Here is a 21,350-nt window from a genome sequence, read left to right as displayed (position 1 = left end):
ATTCTAGAAACAGGGCTCATAACGATATATAAATATTTATTTAAATATATCTCATCTTAAATCTAAGACTTACATGATTAAATTGAACGAATTATAAGGTATCTTAAAAATATTACATGCATATATATTATTATTGATTATCTATCCAAATAACTCCAAATCATCGAACAATGAAAGTTCATCAAGAATTTCTTTGGTATCGGAATCATTAAAGATATCTTCAAATCCTTGATTATAAGTGTTCCAAAATTCTTGATAAAAACGAGAGTTAATATTGGCATTATTGGGCGTAGCTGATGCTTCATTTCTTGGTATATTAGCATTTGTAATATTAGAATCAATATTATTACTATTATTGATGGTGGTGGTATTAGTATGTGTATTAATAGGATTATTACTAGAAGTGGAAATCACATCTGTAGCATCAGAAGAAGGAGATTCACCATTATCAACTGAAGTAGGATCTTCCTGAACTACATTAAGTACTGAACTACTACTAGCAGATGATTGTAATCCAGTATTTGCCTTTGATTTAGCAAACCATGTGGCTTCAAAATCTTTCCTATGATCTAGTATCTTTGTTAGAATATTTCTACCCAATCTTTCCACCGTGGTGGCTATTATGAATGAATAAGAACGACGCATGACTTGATGCATATCAGGATCCTTTGGCAAAGCCCATCGATCAAATATTTTACAAAACGCATCAAATGATGACTCCAAGGAAAAATCTTGATCTGGCCCTCTCAATGAATCAAGATGAAATTTTATCTTTGATTCATCATGTATTAAAAATAATGGTGGACTTGAAAGTGTAGTTAATTTGAAATGGATAATCATTATAAAACTTAACAAAGATCGAGATAACGCAGGCGTAGTCATATAATTTGCTAGTGCAACGTATGGGGTGACTTCTTTACAACTTGGATCAATCATTTTTGGATATTTTAATTTATCAATCTCAAAACATCTAATTAAAAGATTAGTGGAAAGACTAAATGCCACAAAGGCAGCAGTTATGAAACCAACTTTAACGTGCATGTCATGCTCCTTTAAAATTACAAACCGTACTGCATAATTGCATACTAGCATTGATAATGAAGATGCTAAAACCCTAATATTATTAATATTCACTTTATAAATTTCATGTTCATCAGTGTAATATTTAATCGAAGGGAATTCACTTTCGATGAATGTTATGATCAATTCTTCATCTTGACGTAAATCAGGTCTTTGTTCTCTATCCATCATTCTGCGGAACATTGGTCTAGATAATTTTAAAAACCTTTTTATCAACCCCATAAAAGTTTGAGAACTATCATTTAATTCTCCCGAAAATTCAAAAAAATAGTCTTTACTAATGAAAAAAGGTTTACCAACATGGAAGGAAACATCAAAATCTACATACAAACACCATATCCATAAATTCTTTAAGGTATCTAAACGTCCTACTATATCTTCTTTACCTTTGAACAAAGTATCAATATTATGACTTAATCCAGTGATAGTACAGTTGGTACATAAATCACTTGTCAAATCAATCAACGTTGAGTTATCACCACCATTAGAGTGATAGATAGATCTATGGAAAATCCGTAATAATAAAAATTGAGCCCGTTCAACATAGTATATCTTGGATGATGAAAATCCAGTCAAGAATATTAAAAACTTATTAACAGCTGGTGGTACTGCCGAAAACCATTTTGTTAAACATAAAATCATTAGAATAACACCCGATTTGAAGAAATTCTTTTTTCGATCCACTTTTATACCAACTATATTTCTTGTATTATCTGCATTAGTTCCCAAGGTAGGAGTGAATTCTCTATAAAAATCATTCAGTACTTTATTCTTATCTAATACATTATTATAGATATAAAGTTCACTTTCATTGAAAAAAGTTTCAATACATCTTAAAATTTCCTCATATGTGGGTAAAGCTGCACATAATTCGTCAATCATACAATTTGAATCATGAGTATATAATTCTTCTACTGAATATAATTCTTTTAGCATAGAGAAATTATGCTGTAGTTTCCAACGAGATCTGGCAGATCGTACTGTCTGCCAATGAGACCAAACTTGTTTATGCATTTGAAAATGTTGTATATAAAGATGCATAAAACTTCGTATAGATGTAGGCCCAAAACATAAGATCTTACCTGTAGGTTTCATTTGCATAATGTAGACTGTACTTAAGGGGTTAATAGAATTAGGAATGCTATTCATAGTTATTGATTGAGGATAACATGCTCTATACTCTGCGTCTAAAATATTCACAACCCCTGAATGAGGATTAGTGCAAGATACATGATTACAACCCAATGTATCTGAATTTGAATGTGCGTTTATATTTGTGGTTGTGGTTTGTTTGGTATTTGTATTCAAATCGGAATTAATACTAGAAGTTATCTTACAATTACTACAGTCTATAACACTCTCTGTAGACTTTCTCTTCGAAACAATTCCCGACGATTGGCGAGGAGATAAGTTATAATTGTACTCACCAACACTAGCTGGTAAAATTACACCAGTAGAATAATTCTTAGCATTTCCAGTACTAGAGGATGGAGTATCTGGGCTGGTAGCGCCGCTCCCTGTACCATCAATGTAAACACACTCTGGGAGGTTTCTTGTGACACAAGAAGAGCATCTTGGCTTGCGTTTATCACATTTGAGCTTTCTCTTCCTACAAAATGTGCAAGTTTTGATAATAGTACGTCTTTTTTTCTTCAATGGTGGATTCTCATTCCCTATATTATCTGATGAATTGTTCATTGCTTCCTTTCTAGACAATTAAGTGTTTCACTTACTACAGAATCAACGTTATGCTCAGCTTGCTGCAGTTGCAGATGTTGCAGTAGAAAAATAGTTGCGATGACGTTTTTTTAAATGGAGGTTACTCTATGAATTATGCTTATCAATAATTAGCGTATTTTAAAGTTAAATCATGTATTCTAGAATATTTTCAGATTCTCGGAACATTATACCCGCGGCTTTAAGGTATCAAAAGGTTCATTTAGGCAAATTAAACCTAATGAAAAAGGCCATTGAGTAGGAAAACAAGGACGAGTATATGACTTTTACACATAGTAACGGTTGAAATCAGTCGCCCAGCAAAACAAGTTACTTAGCATTTTATTTAGTCGCAATTCATAGTAAAATATCAGGTTAAAAATAACTATTATATCGGAGTGAAGGCTGAGTTTATGTGGAAATTGATTTATAGTTGGCTAATTAAATAACGCCAGGTCTTCAAACATTTCAAGACCTTCTGCTATTTCGTTAGAATCAGCTTCATCAAACACATTTTGGAAGCCATCATTGTAAACAGCCCAAAATTCTTCGTACATCTCTTTGAAGTTTGTGTCATCGTCCTCTATGTTAGTGTTATTTTGAACCACGGGGCTGGCATCTTTTGAAGAGTCAATGGTTGTTCCATAAGTCAGGTCAACCGGCATTTGACTCCCTTCAGTGGGATTAATCGATGTAGGGTTTTGAATGTCGTAGTTTGTCGTACTACTATTGCCAGTAGCCGGTGTTGTAGTTGTAATATTGGAAGAAGTAGTTGTAGTGTCTGTAGTTGCCATAGATTGTGTGTTAGTAATTATTATAGATGACTTAGTGGAGTTCTTAGTATCAATTAAATGTTGGTTTAAAGAATAATTTTGTCTAACGAATTCTTCAGTTGGTAAGGAGTTGCGGAAACTTGAACCAAACTTCGCTGCCAGATTCTTACTATTTTTATTAATCCAAATATTTTCCGTCTTATATCTATGTGCTAATATTTTCTTTAAAATTTTCCTTCCAATTCTTTCTAACGTAGTTGATATCACAAATTGATATGATCGACACATGACTTGCTGCATATTAGGATCCTTGGGGATGGCCCATCTATCAAAAATTTCGCAAAATGCATCGAACGCTGATGCCAGTGAAAAATCGTTAATGTTGCTTCTTAATGAATTCAACTCAATTTTTAATTTGGTATCATCCCTATTTAAAAACGAAGGTGGATTACACATGGTTGTCAATTTGTAATGTGTCATTACCACGAAGGAAATTAAAGATCTCTTTAATATACTAGCAGTCATATTAACTGCAAGTGCGATATATGGAGTTACTTCTTTACAACTTGGATTTATCATATCAGGAAATTTTAATTTATCTATTTCAAAACATCGAATTAATAAATTCGTAGAAAGACTAAAAGATACAAAACTAGCTTTGGTAAAGCCAACTTTTATGTGAATATTATGCACATGAAGATATGAAAATCTAATACAATAATTACATATTAACATGGCTATACATGAGGATAAAATCCGAATTTCACATAAATCAACGCCAAATATTTTAAACTCATCAGTATAATTATCAATAGAAGGAAATTCATTCTCAATAAAACTCAGTAAAAGTTCTTCATCTTGTTCAAAATCAGGAGTTCCATTAACTGATAAAATCCTTCTTAACATCGGACGTACAATCCTTAAATATCTTTTCATCAAATTCATAAATCTACCGTTATTAGGTTCATCAATATCCCCATCCTCAACATTCAGTACATTCCCCTTCCTAAAATCATTGAAAATATCCAATGTAACAAACATGGGTTTACCCATCTCAAATGAAATTTGATAATCCACATACAATGCCCATAACCATAAATTCTTCAATTTAGGAGCTTTCCCTATTAATTCACCCATATCTTTAAAAGTTTCATCGATATCACGATTCAAACCAATCACAGTACAGGTATTACATAGTTCTGCACATAACTCAATTAAAGTAGAAGAATCGCCACCATCCGAAATGTATGTAGACCTATGGACGATCCTTAACAATAAAAATTGAGCTCTTTCAATATAATAAATCTTTCCCATGGAGCAACCGGTCAATAAAATTAAAAATTTTTCAATAGGTGCTGGAATTTGTGAAAAAAATTTAGTCATCGCTAAAATCATTATAATTACGGCGCTTCTGTAATAATTTTTCTTGGCGTCTACAATTATATTTACGATTTGCCTTTCACCAGTCGAATTTACTTCAGTATCAGGTACAAAGGAGGTATAAAAATCGGTATACAATTTAGCTTTATCAATAGCGCTGGAGTATGGATATAATTCAAATTCGGAAAAGAATCTTTCAATACAAGATATCATTGCCTCGTAGCTTGGTAAAACCTTGCATACATCTGTTATTAAAGATTTCGAGAGTGTACCATAATCTTCACCGATAGACCCTAATTCTTTTAACATCGAAAAATTATGTTTATTTTTCCATTTCATTCTTGCCTTTTTAACAACATGCCAAAAGAATGCATGCTTATCAATAAATCTTTGGACACCTTTATTAGCAAAGCATCTCATGGAGGTTGGCCCACTTGTTATGATTCTTCCCGATTTTTTAACCTGGGCATAATATATTTCTGATAGAGGATTAACATTTGTTTTCTCACTGATTGGATCAGAGCTGTTATATTCTGCTTCCATATTCTGTCTAATAATTTCATTTTCTGCCCTAGAGGATTGATATTTTGGTATCGAATCAGAAGATTCAGAAGTAGTGCTATGAATTTCCCCAATCAACGAATTTGCGGAACTTATATTTGAAGAATTATTGAACATAGTTCCATCTGATGTCGAAGTCAAATTATCTGAAGAAGGATGGAAATCTTGTACTAAGGGATTACCATTAGCATCTACATAAACACATTCAGTAAAATTTCGAGCTATACATGATGAGCATAAGGGTCTCCTCTTATCACATTTTAATTTTTTTTCACGACAAAACAAACATGTTTTAATAATAGTTTTCCTCTTCTTTCTAGTTCCTGATATTTGTGATGCTCGCTGTCTATAGTGCTTCTGTGACCCATTTCTTAGATTGCAATTACCTGTTGTTGTTGAAGGTCGTGAAATAGTATTACTTGTTGTTTCTAAAGTGATATTAGGAGAAGTATTATTAGATTTTTCGATATCATTAGAAGAAGAACTAATAGATGTTTCGAGTCTATTATGAGTGATTGAATTATTTGGCATATTATCTAATGCGGAGTGGATATGAGCCATCTCTGCAGTTGAATTGGAATCGGGCTCTAATAGGGCCATTTTTTTTTTTAATTCAAATTGAAATAATCTCTACTCAACAGTTGTAAATGGCTCTTTCTATAATGATAATTAGAATCAACCTCAATAATTATATACGAGGATCAAAGAGAAGTGGTTAATACCAAGTATATCTATTATTAGAAAAAAGAATATATTTTTCTTAAAATTTGTAATTTAAACATTAATATTTCACCGATTCAAAGTATGAATCTTTGTGATATAATTAAGTTTTATTAAAAAACAGGTTCTGTAAAGTGATATACATTTACTAAGTCTTTAAAAAAGTTAATATATCTCTAATATAAAGATGGCTAATTCTGCCTTCTAAATTTTTATACTAACAAAAAATAAAATGTTAGAGCCGAGGATATAATAAATTCGGAGTTTAAAAATTACATCACTTTTTATAAATCTATAGCAAGAGATAAAATATTAGAAATTAACTATTTAGAGTCTTTATATAAGTGTAACAATAACAATAATATTAGAAATTAACTATTTAGAGTCTTTATATAAGTGTAACAATAACAATAATATAATCTTATAAAGAAAAAATATCTTGGTAGAAAGTAGTAATGTAAAGCAACTAATCTCGTAATAGATATCTGAATGAAAAAAACAAAATCATATTGCTAACATATTTTTAATACCACCATTAAGAATACAATAATAATAGAATAGGAAAGAAAGAGCATATTGTTATTAACCTATAACAACAAAGCGGCAGCAACAGCACAACCAGCACCTAAACCAGCAGCAACCTTACCAGCAGCATTTTTAGTTTGCTCACTAACAGTAACAGAAGATGATGATTTAGTGGCAGATTTAGATGCAGACTTAGTGACAGATTTGGTGACAGATTTGGTGACAGATTTAGTAATAGATGTAGTAACTGGTTTAGTAACAGAGGATGAAGATTTAATAATTGAGGTCAAAGATTTAGTAGCTGAGGAGGATGAATTAGTAACAACAGAAATGTTAGAAGTAATAGAGGTCAAAGTAGATGAGGAAGGACCAGATGAAATAGAAGACGAATTAGTGCCATTGTGGTAACCAGGTGCAGGAGAAGAAGCAAGAACTGGGGTAAGGGAGGATGAGGAAGTGAAAGTACTAGCAGAAGAAGATGCTAAAACTGGGGTAAGAGAAGAAGAAGAAGAGGTAGAAGTGGCATGAGAGTCTTTCAAACCAGCAGATGCTAAGGCAGAAACAATAGCTGGTTCTAATCTAGAAGAATACCATGGGACACCAGTAACCATGTATTGAATATAAGAATCATCAATATTAGAAAAGAAGGTGGTATAAGAGTCATCCTTAGCTGTCATCTTGGCAGCATAAGCAGATAAAATTCCTGGTGGGATGGATTGATCTGGGTTAGCCTTTTGCATAGAAAGGTATTCTTTCATGTGAGAACCAATGTCATCCATGTAAACTTTCAAAGAAACCATGGCAGCTTCTCTGTCGGCTTGTGCAACAGAAGCAGCAGCAGCAACTAAGGCAACATATTTAGCGATTGACATGGACATTGTTGTAATTTAGTATTGTAAGGAACGAATGGAAAGGTTTTGGTTATATTTCTAGCGCAGAAAACGAATGTAAAGGTTTTGGTTATGTTTCTATTATAAGGGGTATATTGACAATGATATTCAGATGATAAAAACATTTTGTGATCCTTATATACCTTAAAATATGAGATACACATTCAAGAACATTCAAATGAATAGTACACTTCTTTTACCATTTTTCGTGCTTGTCAAAGATGTTTACATTCTTAACTTGGTAGCTTAAACTACAAGTTTAAACCACACGCATTATTAGGATAGCAAAGGTTTAGGACATACACTGTTGCCTGTTACTGTATGAAATACATATTTGTTTAGATTGCTGATCAATGGATTTCTTCCAAGCTAAGTTAATATTCTTAAAATTTTAAGTTTATTCTAACATAATAAACAAACAAACCCTTGCGCATCTGATCTTTACTTTTTACGGTTAAAAAGACCCTGAATCCATTCCCATTCCCAAAGTTCTCTCTTCTGCATTATTTAGTCAAGAATACAGCTTTAAGGTTGAGGTTACCAAATATAGCAACTCATGAGCAAATCATCCCAGATTAAGTTTAACCTACAATTGTTTATTTATTCTTAAAATTTATTTCATCAAAATTTTTCTGGGAAAGCCTTACAGGCAAATAATTTTATTTCGTATCCGAATTAGATATATCAACAAGAATTCACGAAATAAAAGTAGGCAACTGATTTAGTTTACAAAACAGTACAGGATTACGAGAACTATTGAGGGTGAAAAAAAGAATGAAAAATACTAGAAGATCTAATAGGGAAGTATTAATTTTACTTTTGAACAATTTGGTCCCGGTAAATAATCTTATAATTACGTGAATTGAATTAAATATGTATTGTGCAATCTATTTGTTGGGAAGTTATAGTTTATATTTTCTATGAAAACATACTCCAGCTGCTATTCTGAAAGAATATATTAAAGATTTACTCCGTTTACGCAAAAAGTATTTAGACAGCACAATTGTCTATATAGTAACCAAACACGAACTTAAATATATTGGGCCATAGTGTGCCTGATATATACTGTTTTCCTTGTTTGTAGTCCAGTTCTTAGTTAAATAAGGATAAATCATCAAATAATGATAATTCATCGACAATTGATGCTGTTTCAGTATCATTAAAAACATTTTCGAATCCTTGGTTGTAAGTGATCCAGAAATCGTTGAATAATTCCTCATATCCCTTTTCTTTATCTTGAAAATTATTCCTCTTGAAATTCCAAACAGATACTGGTGGGTGATTTGAATCGATCGGTCTATTTGTAGAATTTGATGTTTTATTGATATTACTAGATGCATGCATATTCATGTCATTAACAGGTGCCATACTGGAAGTTGCAACCTTACTTTCAAATGAATTAGTATTTGGTGTTGGTGCCAAGTGATCCTTTACAGATGGAGAAGCATTATAGGTGCTATGAAGTACTGTTGGAATGCTAGCTGAAGATGATATATCGTTTGTTAAATGATATGCCAGTGTAGTATTTTGCGACTCTTGAGAAGGCAGAGAGGTAGATATACAAGTAGCTTGTTCATCAGAATCACTAATTTTGTTATTGACATTAGTTCTTGTGAGATGAGAAGATTTATTAAAAGAATTATTATAAGTATTAGACCCTTTCGAGCTTTTAGTATGGGAATTATTTAAATTGCTGCAATTCAAAAAGTTATTCCCAAAAGTAGCTTGTAAAGTTTTATAGTTTTGAGAAATCCAAAGTTTTTCAAAATCTTTACGATGATTTACAAGTTTCTTAAAAATTTTTCTAACTAATCTCTCCAAGGTAGTAGAAATAACATAGAAATAAGATCTACGCATCAATAGTTGCATGTTTGGATCATCAGGCAAGGCCCATCTATCAAATATTTCGCAGAATTTTTCAAAGGCAGATACCAAGGAAAAATCTTCACTATTGCTTCTTAATGAATCCAAAGAGATCTTTAATTTGCTTTCATCTCTACTGAGAAATAGTGGAGGATTCCCGGTATCGGTCAACCTGTAAAATATCATTACCATAAAGCTACACATTGAGCGTGCTAATAGAGATTCAATCATAGAAACAGCTAGAGACATATATGGAGTTGGCTCTATAAAATCTTTAGACATCATATGTGGGTACATATTTAAATCCATCAAGTATGTTCTTATCATTAGATTCGTAGAAAGACTTAATGCCAATAAAGTTGATTTCATAATACCAACATTCACTTGTTGAGTATGCTCATTTAAATACGCAAATCTCATGCAATAATTACCCACTAGCATCGAAATAGCAGAAGCTAAAAATCTTGTGTTATTAAAATCAGTTCTACCGATATCTTTCTTATCAAGATAAAACTTCATTTGTGGGAATTCTTTTTCTATAAAGGTCAGTAATAGTTCTTCATCTTGACTAAAATCAGCAACTTTAGTACTTGATAAAATTCTTCTTAACATTGGCCTTGTAATTTTCAAAAATCTCTTCATTAATCCCATAAAAGTTGGTGAATTATCATCCAATTCACCAGAAAATTCATAAAAATAATCTGGACTAATAAACATTGGTTTTCCAATTCCATATGAAACCTCTAAATCAAATAATAAACTCCAGTACCATAAATTTTTCAACGTTTCCAATCTACCTACAACATTCTCTTTGTTTTCAAAAATTAATTCAATATCATGATTAAAACCTAAAGTTGTACAAGTGGAACATAAGCTTGTTGTTAAATCTACCAGTGTTGAATTATCACCATCGTTAGAAATGTATATTGATCTGTAAATGATTCTTAAGAATAAAAATTGGGCTCTTTCCACATAAAATATTTTGGCCATTGAAAATCCTGATAGCATAATTAAAAATTTCTCAATTGCAGGGGGGATTGTAGAATAAAACCTCGTTAAAGCTATAATCATTATAATAACACCTATTTTGAAATGGTTCTTCTTAATATCACATCGAATACTTGATACTGATCTATGGCCAAATTCATCCAAATCAGAGCTTGGAGAAAAATAAGTATAAAAATCACTAAATACTTTATTTTTGTCTAAAGTATTGTTATATATATATAACTGTGAATCTTGGAAAAAAGTTTCAATATCTTTAATGATATTATCATATGATGGCAATGATTTACAAACTTCATCAATTAATGAAGTAGAATCATGTGTATAAGTATCTTCCATGGATTCTAATTCTCTTAACATGGAAAAATCATGCTGGGCTTTCCATTTTTTTCTAGCTCGCTTTACAATATTCCACATATTTGGTTGACCAATAAATAGAAACTGACCACCCATATGACTAAAACATTTCATTGAAGTAGGACCAAAACAAATTGATCTACCATTCTCTTTCAGTTGTGCAAAATATATCTTTCTTAGTGGGTTGACTCTTCCTGAAAAACTTTCCAGCATTTCTGTATCTCTCTCACATAATCTGTATTGAGATCCCGTACTTTGTGTGTTAACAAATCTTAGCTTAGATGCCTGTTGTAAAGGCATTAGTTGGAAATTTTGATATTTTAAAGAATGGACTGATGGATTAATAGAAAGCTCCGGATGTTCTCCATTGACAACATCTGAAGACATTGGCCTATCTAAGTCATTTTCAGGGTTATTAATGGCATCAGAATAGATACATTCTGTGAAATTTCTAGCTCTACATGTGGAACATAAAGGCTTTGATTTGTCACATTTTAACTTTCTTCTACGGCAAAATGAGCAAGATTTGATAGTAGAGCGTCTCTTCTTTCTCGGTGGCTTATTAACTGCAGATGATTCTGGTGAATTTTTGGATATTTTGCTTGATTCAATAGACGGTAGCATATTTATTTTTTATCAAATGTAAGATATTTAAAATCAACAATAATTACAACAACGATATGTCTTTTTTTAGTTTTTTTCTGGATAATATGGCAGAAGTACCGACTATTTTTAGTTTGTAATACATATAGTACACTACACAATGAAAGGTAATATACTTTTAAATTTAATCTTTAATCATTTTGGTTTATTTGCTCATCATTTGTTATTTCCATTTTCCTCTAATTTCCACTTGGAAACGGATTCAACAGTTTCCCACTTGAGTTAAATCCGCGTATATAAGTGGACGGAGAAAAATTTAGGCAAGATATATATTATCGTGTGGCTTAATAATATTGACAAATTGCCATGACAGTAAATGACAAGCAAAAAATGAAGAATTTTCTGAGTGGTAGATTGTGAGGCACATTAATTTGGATTTGTAAATAATAAAGATATTTCGTGCCATTTCTGTATTTCAGTAGATATTGTATCTCTATATTGAAGGTCACTAGGGCTGTACAATATTTTTAGAATATTGGACCAGAATTTTAAAAATATTTGTAATATATTCGGAGTAGTTGGAATATAGGATAATTGGCTTGGGAATTCTGTCCAAGAGTCTTGATGGATCTGTGTATTCTTGAAAAACTCACTAAATACTGATGACCAGTATTTGTATAAGATATTGACGCAATCAGTAATTGTAGTAATACTATCAACGTTATAATCCAGAAGTGATAAATCATCACCATAAGAATCAAACATAATGCTGTTTATGGCATATATAAGATATGATTGTGTTTGCTCAAATATATAATTTGTTGCTTGAACAAAATCTACTGGGATTTGATATTGAGCTTGTTGTGTATTTTGAAATTGTTGTTCAATATGGCATTGCGATTCACTGTTATTATGAGGAGCAGTACCGGCACAATTGGGCTGTGGAATCAAAATATTATTGTTAATCAGTGGAGAATTTATTATAGTGGAATTGGTGGATAATGATGTTTGATATTTTTGTTGTCTGGTAAGGAATTCTTGATATGTTGTAGAGGCTATTAATTTTGAATTCATTGTTTTAGTAAACGAAATGGTTAAAATATCTTCTCCTAGAGCTCTTAAACAAAGATTTTTATCATTGGATAGCAATACAACTAATGAAAAGGGGCTTGATTCTTGGTTGAAAAAAAGACAACAATCCAAGATGGCATCATCTTTTATACAAGTTTTATCCAATTTTTCTGAATGTCGTTGAACTGCAATTCCTGAATCTCTATTTGCCAAGTTTTTATAAATCCAGCTATTTGCCCAACGTGCCAATTGGCCAACAGCACGCTCTTCTTCATCATCGTGAGAATTAGAACGCTTCTGTTCCTTTAGATGCTTGACAATTTTTTCAGAATGTTTTAAACCATCCAATTCTTTTACTACCGTCATGGGGATCATAATTGTATGATGATATTGTTCACTCAAAGTTCTTAAACCTTCTAAAGTGTTTAAATGAGATATGATAAAATTAGTATCAACTACAAATATTGTAGATCTCGTAGAACTCTGAATCGAATTATATGGAACAGGAGTAACTGATGGATTTATCATATCATTTGAATAGTCATAAAGAGAATTACTTCTTGAACGTGTTAATTGAGCCATAAAATTAGAATTCGCTCGTTGATTTCGAATAATTTGAGAAACAAATTTTATATCTTCATCTTTATCAATATCCATCATAGTAAAATCACCGTCTTTATCAATATTTTTATATTCACCTAATGGTTTTGATTCTCCAAACATAGCATTTTCTAAATCTTCAAGACTATATTTCCCATTCACATTAAAATCAGTAATATGGTCCAGATTCTTCCTTATAGCTAATGCAATATTACTATTAATAGTTCTATGGTTTTCATCAATTTCTGTGTCACTTGTGTTCAGATTATTATCCGTAATATTTTGATTTGTATCATGTTCAGTATTTTTAATTTTGTGACTCCCCTTTCCATAAATCGAATCTAATGCCATTGGAAAGAGTGAATCTAGTAAATTGTATTTTGATAGTATAAATATTGTATACAAACTGCTTATTTTCTATTTTTTTCTATTTTTTTTTGGATATTTATTAAGACAAGCTTTCTCTTCCGAGTTTATAGGATGTTGTAATAAATACTCATATGCGCAATAATATTTATCATCAACAAATTATTTAAGTAGAAGAATGATACAGAACTGCTAGCATGTTTTTTTTACCAATTTAATGCTTTTAAATTAATTTTCTCAACTTTTTTATTTTTAGCTTAATAAAAGCATTACCCGGTTGAGCGGTAAGAAGGATTGACATAAAATATGAAAATAATAATATTGAATGATTTATACACATCTATAACGAGATACACAAGCAGTTGTAATTGACTATATAAAGTATTCAGATGAATTAGATAAAAGATTAATCAAAATATTAAAATAGTTACATAATAGTTATCAACTAGGCCGTTGAAAAAGAAATAGTTTTATACACAATAATAAATAGATGAAAAAACAAAAAAATAAAGAGAAAATCTAATGCAAAAATACTTTAAAACCCATTATAAAACCCTTAGAGATTAAGTAAAGTACAATTCACAAAACACCACTCATTACTTACTTTTCTTTGTAATATATTCAAACGTAAGATTATAGACGGTTAATATTGACATCAATCAACAAATAACTGATAATCTTGTATTTTAAAAATTAAAAAAATCAAAGTAGCTTTTTTTTCATCATTTAAAATGATTCATTAAAAAAAACTGGTTAAAGGATTTGAACTTTACTCCATAATTTGATTGGCTTTACTGTTAATTTTAGTCTTCAAATGGAGCTTTTGTGAGAACCATTATTAGGATTCAATTTTTTTCATTGTACAATTGGATTGACCATCTTTAAAAACTTTTTTTATTTTTTCTATCAATAAATTATAGTATTTGAGATCTAAAAGAGATATATAAAAGACTCCTTTCAATTTTAATACTTAATAACTATTTAAATTATGCGTAGAATATTTTGATTGTAACATTTTTTTTGGAATTTTTTGTTTGTTGTTAGAGGGAAATTAGAAAAAGGATTATGAGATTAAAAGATAAGTATAATAAAAAAAGATAATATATTTAAATTGATCACATAAAATTTCCTTAACGTAAACGTCTGGCTTCACGTTCAGATTCCATTAAGACTAAGATGTCATTTTCTCTGACTGGACCCTTGACGTTTCTGACAATGGTACGAGAAGTATCGTCCAAAAATTCAACACGAACTTGGGTGACACCACCACGAGAACCGGTACGGCCTAAAACCTTGATGACCTTAGCTAGAGTAACTGGGGTTTTGGAGTCCATTTTTGATGTATGCTTTGATTCGTAGTGGAATAAAAACAAAGTTCTTAGTGGTTAAATTGACTACAATTTCTCTAATAAAAACAAATTTTCTTAAAATCTAATAATCTAGAACAAAAGAATATAATATTCAGTAATTCATTATTGCGACAAACAAAAGACGTCGACGACCATCAAGGTGACAACGAAACTTGAAGGTACCTGCTTGCTTCAAACAAACAAAAAGTGAAGTAAAATTGTGCGAAAGCAAAGATGGAAGGGTTTTCCACGAGCAGACTGTATTTTCGAGCTTGTAAAACAGAATCCTTGGAAAAAAAAAGTTGCGTCGTTTGTGGAGAGTCCGCCAGGCCGAAAGCTTCCTAGAGAGAGTTTTAATTTTTTCTAGACGGAAGCGAGAATCCTAGAAGGAATTAAGAAAAAGCTAGGCAGAGACGGTTAGACAGAGAAAAAATGACGCTAGAAGGAGAAGACAGAGAGAAAACACATTAGAAAGAAATATGTGAAGGAAAGAAAAAACTAAGAAAACACAAAATTCTGTATGAAAAATTAATTGCAAATATTGAATAAAGTATCGGGTTCCGTATTGGGACAACGAGATAGATTTTGTTATTATACCCCATTCGTGCTGGTAGTTTTCTGATCTACATTCTTATTCGATGGACAATTGACAATACTATGACTCCGAATCATTGCTACTAATTCTTGTTCTGGTAATTGTAACATATTGAGAATGTTTGATGTGAATTTCACCATCTCATTGACATCATCTTGGAATTTGGTTTGTAATTCGGCAAAGAGTGTTTGATATTTATCCGATAGTTCGCTTGCTATCTTGTGATTCAACTCTTCATTGATCAAATTGATCTTCTTAGTAAGGTTACTGGTGAAATGGTTGACTGAATTATAGATCTGTTGTTCCAGTACATTTGTGAATAGATTATCTGGCTTTTTAATCAATCCAGAATCTCCGATTAGCGTGGTGGAGTTGCTCGATGTGTCATCATGAGATAGTTGTTTTGGTATATTATTTTTTTTATTTGTGCTAACTTTTAAACTAGCATCATCTACATTTGAAATATGCGGTTTCTTTATTAGTGGAATTTGATTCATGTCTATTTCTTCCTCTGCTTTATGTTTCTTACAATTTTCTTCTTTAATAAATATGTCTTCCTTGCTTACTGAGGAGGTATTGTTTGTAATATTATTTGCATTTGTTGTTTCAATTTGAGAAGGTACATCAACTATTGGATTAAAAATATCTAAACTTTGTTGTTTTTGAGGTTTAGTTTTTTTTTTCATTTTTCTATTGTTAGTTTTTGAATTCTCCTTCTTGTTAATACCTCTACCAAAAATTGAATCCAAGAGTGTAATTTCTTTATTTCCAATAATTGAATTTGCTTGTTTTACTTTTTTGTTTGCTTTGGCTACTTGATTATTTGTGTTAGAGATTATACAGTTGGTAATTTCTAATGAAGGTGCATGCATTTTATCCTGTTCATCTATAGCAATTTTGCTCGGTAACTTCGAGATTACAGGGTTTGATGGTATTTCATTTTGTTGTATTTCAGGTAATTCATCAATCTTAGAAAACGCTCTAACTTTCTTCCTTTTCTGAGCATCTACCGTTGGTGAATCATCTAACACCATAATTGGTTTTGTTAATAGGCTTGAACCAACTTTATTTTGCTGTGTCTTATTCCCATTAATTAACAAGCTTGTACTAGCAGCATCTACTTCAGGTAATTTATCTATTGAGTTTGATATTGAATCAGGATTCGAAATATCCCAAATATCATTACTCACCTCCTTTGAAGAAGAATTATCAGGGGTCATTGGTTTTTGACCAGTATACTTAGTGTTTGAACGAACAGTTAATTGATTCCCAGATACATGATTAGTAGAGATCCCTTCTGAGCTAGCTGTAATAGTTTCACTTTCCTCTTCACTCTCTTCAATTTCTGACATTTTAATATCATCTTGACTAGTTTGAAGTAGCAGATAAGTTTCTGCTTGACTTATCTTAACAACACTATTCTTAAAAGCATCATAAATTATTTTTGAATTCAATTCTGTTTCAAATTGAAATTCTAACCATTTAGTCTTTTCAAAAAAATTCTTTAATGAAATATTTATTGTGTTGATATATTCTTCTCCCTTTTTCATGTCATCTTTAAAAGTAATTCTAATATTCCCTTTCAACGTTTTAATTAATTCAATATATTTTCTATTAATTTCAACAGGGAAATTTTCATTAAACCAAATATACAAATTATTGAAGATAAATTGACAATAAAGTGGTTGTTTTCTATTCAAATTATCTACAGCGTTAAATTCCTGTACTTTATTTGGATTATGTGAAAAAGAATATGTGATGGATTTTATCTTTGATAATGACTGGAAGTTATAATTAAAAATATCTCTAATAAAATTAAAGATACCTTTGGAGGAATTAGAACTAATTAATGGATAGGAAACATGATTAAATATAAATATATTTTTATCTGAAGAGGCATAAATCTCTGGAGGCATAATTATCCCCACTTCATTCTCTGATTTCCTGGGGAAACAAACTGCTAACAGATATACTGTGAAAAAGATTTGTTGAAAATCCTTCGATGTGTCTAACACATCTCCAAATGGTTTAGACCAATCTCCTCTGATCATATTTGTAATAGTTTTCCTTGTTCCTGGCAAATCATTTAAAATTTTAGATAATAACGCCAAACATTTCCAAGAAACTGAATTATCAATAATCATCCCTCTTCTGAATAAATATATCAATAATTGTGAATCCTTTGCTAAATATAATTTTGGTGATAGCTTCAAAATGAATATATGATACCAGAAGGAATCCGGTAAAAACCCATTTGCATTCAATTCAATCCCTAAGGTGATCATTCCCAACAAAAAACTAGGATTTTTAATGGTTTCTCTTGTAGTTTCTAATAAATTCAAAACAGTCAAGTAGTTTTTAGCGGTAGCTGAGCTTCTAACATTAGCAAATGGTACATTATTATTAATTATTGCAGGAAATTTTTCTAATTTATTTTCCACAGTAGGCCCTAGTAAAGTAGTAATGAGTTCCTTAAGCTGACCCATTTTTATTTTAGACACACTATTTAACACGCTCTTTATTTAATGTTTTATTTGATATATTTCGAAATATTTTTGATATTTTATTAAATTTTTTTGTTTTTAATCAATAGTTCAATTTTTTTTTCCCTTTTCTTATTTTACTTATTTTGCAAATCTCATCTTTTAAGGTGATCTCCAAATATTAAGAAAATATTTTGCCGCCGATCTTTATAGAAATCACTTAGGACGGTTCGGAAATTTTTCACCGAGAAATTTTAGCGATAAGATACTAAAATAAGCAAATTTGCTAAATTTTGAAAATGAAAAATATTTTTAATATGACGAAAAATTTTGAAGTATTGCCATAATAAATTACAGTTTCTTGATCATTACTATATCAGTAAGTTATCCGTATATATTTATATATTCATTAGCTCACATAATGTCTTCTGTCGAAGAATTGACTACCCTTTTTGCCAATGCTGGTTTCGAAGATGCCAAAGTGAAAGAAATCACCAAAAATAAAAAAGTTTCAGAATCCTTATCTGCTTTGATAAAGGAGGCTCCAACTGAATATACATGGAACAGATCTACCAGAGCATTAGTTCATAATTTAGCATCCTTGGTCAAAGGTACTGAGGTGCCAGGCTCTAATTTAATTGTTGAAGGTATCTGTAAAGAGGATTTAAAAACTAATTTACAAATCTCTGCTGCTTTCAAGTATGTTAAAGAACATGGTACGGCTACTACTGTTGCTGGCTTGAATGAAAATTCTGGTGTTGGCATTGAAGTCACTGAAGATCAAGTTAGAGAAGAAGTTATTAAATATATTGAAGCTAACAAAGAAAAGATCTTACAAGGACGTTATTCATTAGTTCCAGGTATTTTTGCTGATATTAAGAATCTACCTGAATTGAAATGGGCTGATCCACGTTCTTTTAAACCAATAATTGATCAGGAAATTTTAAAAGTCTTGGGTCCAAAGGACGAAAGAGATTTAGTTAAGAAGAAGAAAGGTGGTGATGCTAAGAAGAAAGGATCTAATGGGAAGAAAAATGATAAAAAGGAGATTGAAGAAACTGGACCTAAGAGAACTATGTTCAATGAAGGGTTCTTGGGTGATTTACATAAAGTAGGTGAAAATCCACAAGCTTTCCCAGAATTAATGAAAGAACATTTAAAGATTACAGGTGGCAAAGTTCGTACCAGATTCCCACCTGAGCCAAATGGTTATTTACACATTGGTCATTCTAAGGCTATTATGGTTAACTTTGGTTATGCTAAATATCATGATGGTGTCTGTTATTTAAGATTTGATGACACCAATCCCGAAGCAGAGGCTCCTGAATATTTCGAATCTATTAAGAGAATGGTTTCCTGGCTAGGTTTTAAACCATGGAAAATTACTTATTCGAGTGATTATTTTGATAAATTATATGAATTAGCAGAAGTTTTAATCAACAACGATAAAGGTTATATCTGCCATTGTACTGCAGAAGAAATTAAACGTGGCCGTGGTATCAAAGAAGATGGTACTCCTGGGGGTGATCGATTTGCTTGCGTTCATCGTAACAGACCAATTGAAGAAAATCTAAAGGAATTTAGAAGTATGAGAGATGGTAAATATCAACCAGGTGAAGCTATCTTAAGAATGAAACAAGATTTAACTTCTCCAAGTCCACAAATGTGGGATTTAATTGCTTATAGAGTATTAAACGCACCACATCCAAGAACTGGTACTAAGTGGAAGATTTATCCAACTTACGATTTCACCCATTGTTTGGTTGATTCTTTTGAAAATATTACCCATTCATTATGTACTACAGAATTCTACTTATCAAGGGAAAGTTATGAATGGCTATGTGATCAAGTTCATGTCTTTAGACCAGCTCAAAGAGAATATGGTCGTCTAAATATTACTGGTACTGTATTATCTAAAAGAAAAATTGCTAAATTAGTGGAAGAAAAATATGTCAGAGGTTGGGATGATCCAAGATTATTTACTTTAGAAGCTATTAGAAGACGTGGTGTCCCACCTGGCAGTATTTTATCATTCATTAATACTTTAGGTGTTACCACAAGTACAACCAATATCCAAGTTACCAGATTTGAAAGTGCTATTAGAAAGTACCTAGAAGACTCAACACCAAGATTAATGTTTATTCTAGATCCTATTGAAGTTGTTGTTGATAACTTAGCTGATGATTATGAAGAATTAGTATCCATTCCATACAGGCCAGCTACTCCAGAATTTGGTGAAAGAAATGTTCCATTTACCAACAAATTCTACATTGAAAGATCAGATTTTTCCGAAGATTCTTCTAATAAAGAATTTTTCAGATTAACTCCTGATCAATCAGTTGGTTTAATTAGAGTTCCTTTTACAGTTTCTTTCAAATCTGTTGAAAGAGATTCAGATGGTAAAATTATCAGAATTCATGTCAATTATGACAATGAACCACAAGGAGGTAAGCCAAAGAAACCAAAGACTTATATCCAATGGGTTCCAGTTTCTGTTAAACATAAATCTCCAGTTAAAGTTGCAGAAACTAGAGTTTACAATCAACTTTTCCTATCTGAAAACCCATCATCTAATCCAAAGGGTTATTTAGCTGACATTAACCCAGAGAGTGAAGTTGTTTTCAGAAACTCTGTTATTGAAAGTAATTTTGATCATGTTATTAAGAATTCACCATGGGTTGTTGATTCTGTCAAAGACAATGAATTCTATGTCGAAGAAGATGTTAAAAGCAAGGAGATTTGTAGATTCCAAGGTATGAGAGTCGGTTACTTTACGCTAGATAAGGAAAGTACAGACGACAAGATAATATTGAATAGAATTGTCAGTTTAAAGGATAGCACTAAATAATGAAAAAAAAATGCATTTATTTTTTGCAAATTAAGTATCTTAGCATATATAAATATATATCTAACTGATATGTGTAAATTTAAAAAATAACCAATTCATGTCTTTGTTATTTATAGGGAAATACTTTTAGATTATCTAAATTCGAAATGCAATTTTTTTCAATTTACGTTTCGTTTCTTAACGCGTTTACCAAAGAGGCACTTCAATCTTTATCATCAAAAAGAAAAAAAAACATTTTAAAAAAAACTTAATTATTCACCTCAAACAAATTCATTAGTAAGGTTCAATAAAACCACTAATTTAATACAAATATAACAATGTCTGGCCGTAAAGGGGGTAAATTAAAGCCTCTAAAGCAAAAAAAAAAGAATAACCAAGATGATATGGATCCAGAAGATTTAGCTTTTAAAGAAAAGCAAAAAGCTGATGCTGCTGCAAAGAAGGCTATGATGGCTAATGTCAAATCTGGTAAGCCATTAGTTGGTGGTGGTATTAAAAAATCTGGTAAAAAATAGATAATAGAAGATCATATATATCTTCATTCGTTCCAATTTTGCATATAAGT

General features: G+C 31.1%; 9 protein-coding genes across 9 annotated transcripts; 2 read left to right on the top strand and 7 right to left on the bottom strand.

The window, feature by feature from the left end:
* Positions 1–141: 141 nt before the first annotated feature.
* TBLA0G00520 (uncharacterized protein) lies at positions 142–2,778 on the bottom strand (the record flags this gene model as incomplete). The annotated part of the gene is made up of 1 exon (XM_004181472.1): positions 142–2,778. One exon carries the CDS (start codon positions 2,776–2,778, stop codon positions 142–144), a length of 2,637 nt encoding a protein of 878 aa, XP_004181520.1.
* Positions 2,779–3,233: 455 nt separating this feature from the next.
* Positions 3,234–6,041, bottom strand: TBLA0G00510 (uncharacterized protein; the record flags this gene model as incomplete). Its single annotated transcript, XM_004181471.1, has 1 exon — positions 3,234–6,041. The coding sequence occupies one exon, from the start codon at positions 6,039–6,041 to the stop codon at positions 3,234–3,236; it is 2,808 nt and encodes a 935-aa protein (XP_004181519.1).
* A 776-nt stretch (positions 6,042–6,817) lies between these two features.
* TBLA0G00500 (SRP1/TIP1 family protein) lies at positions 6,818–7,633 on the bottom strand (the record flags this gene model as incomplete). The annotated part of the gene is made up of 1 exon (XM_004181470.1): positions 6,818–7,633. The coding sequence occupies one exon, from the start codon at positions 7,631–7,633 to the stop codon at positions 6,818–6,820; it is 816 nt and encodes a 271-aa protein (XP_004181518.1).
* A 1,104-nt stretch (positions 7,634–8,737) lies between these two features.
* Positions 8,738–11,494, bottom strand: TBLA0G00490 (uncharacterized protein; the record flags this gene model as incomplete). The annotated part of the gene is made up of 1 exon (XM_004181469.1): positions 8,738–11,494. The coding sequence occupies one exon, from the start codon at positions 11,492–11,494 to the stop codon at positions 8,738–8,740; it is 2,757 nt and encodes a 918-aa protein (XP_004181517.1).
* A 405-nt stretch (positions 11,495–11,899) lies between these two features.
* On the bottom strand, positions 11,900–13,495 carry SWT1 (mRNA-processing endoribonuclease; the record flags this gene model as incomplete). The annotated part of the gene is made up of 1 exon (XM_004181468.1): positions 11,900–13,495. The coding sequence occupies one exon, from the start codon at positions 13,493–13,495 to the stop codon at positions 11,900–11,902; it is 1,596 nt and encodes a 531-aa protein (XP_004181516.1).
* A 1,145-nt stretch (positions 13,496–14,640) lies between these two features.
* Positions 14,641–14,844, bottom strand: RPS28B (40S ribosomal protein eS28; the record flags this gene model as incomplete). Its single annotated transcript, XM_004181467.1, has 1 exon — positions 14,641–14,844. One exon carries the CDS (start codon positions 14,842–14,844, stop codon positions 14,641–14,643), a length of 204 nt encoding a protein of 67 aa, XP_004181515.1.
* A 606-nt stretch (positions 14,845–15,450) lies between these two features.
* On the bottom strand, positions 15,451–17,940 carry RED1 (Red1p; the record flags this gene model as incomplete). Its single annotated transcript, XM_004181466.1, has 1 exon — positions 15,451–17,940. The coding sequence occupies one exon, from the start codon at positions 17,938–17,940 to the stop codon at positions 15,451–15,453; it is 2,490 nt and encodes an 829-aa protein (XP_004181514.1).
* Positions 17,941–18,358: 418 nt separating this feature from the next.
* GLN4 (glutamine--tRNA ligase) lies at positions 18,359–20,785 on the top strand (the record flags this gene model as incomplete). Its single annotated transcript, XM_004181465.1, has 1 exon — positions 18,359–20,785. The coding sequence occupies one exon, from the start codon at positions 18,359–18,361 to the stop codon at positions 20,783–20,785; it is 2,427 nt and encodes an 808-aa protein (XP_004181513.1).
* A 317-nt stretch (positions 20,786–21,102) lies between these two features.
* TMA7 (Tma7p) lies at positions 21,103–21,300 on the top strand (the record flags this gene model as incomplete). The annotated part of the gene is made up of 1 exon (XM_004181464.1): positions 21,103–21,300. One exon carries the CDS (start codon positions 21,103–21,105, stop codon positions 21,298–21,300), a length of 198 nt encoding a protein of 65 aa, XP_004181512.1.
* Between the last annotated feature and the right edge of the window lie 50 nt (positions 21,301–21,350).

Source organism: Henningerozyma blattae, chromosome 7 (assembly GCF_000315915.1).
Source record: "Henningerozyma blattae CBS 6284 chromosome 7, complete genome".
NCBI lineage: Eukaryota > Fungi > Ascomycota > Saccharomycetes > Saccharomycetales > Saccharomycetaceae > Henningerozyma > Henningerozyma blattae.
Note: the sequence above shows the minus strand (reverse complement) of the source record. Positions and strands in the feature narration are given on the sequence as shown.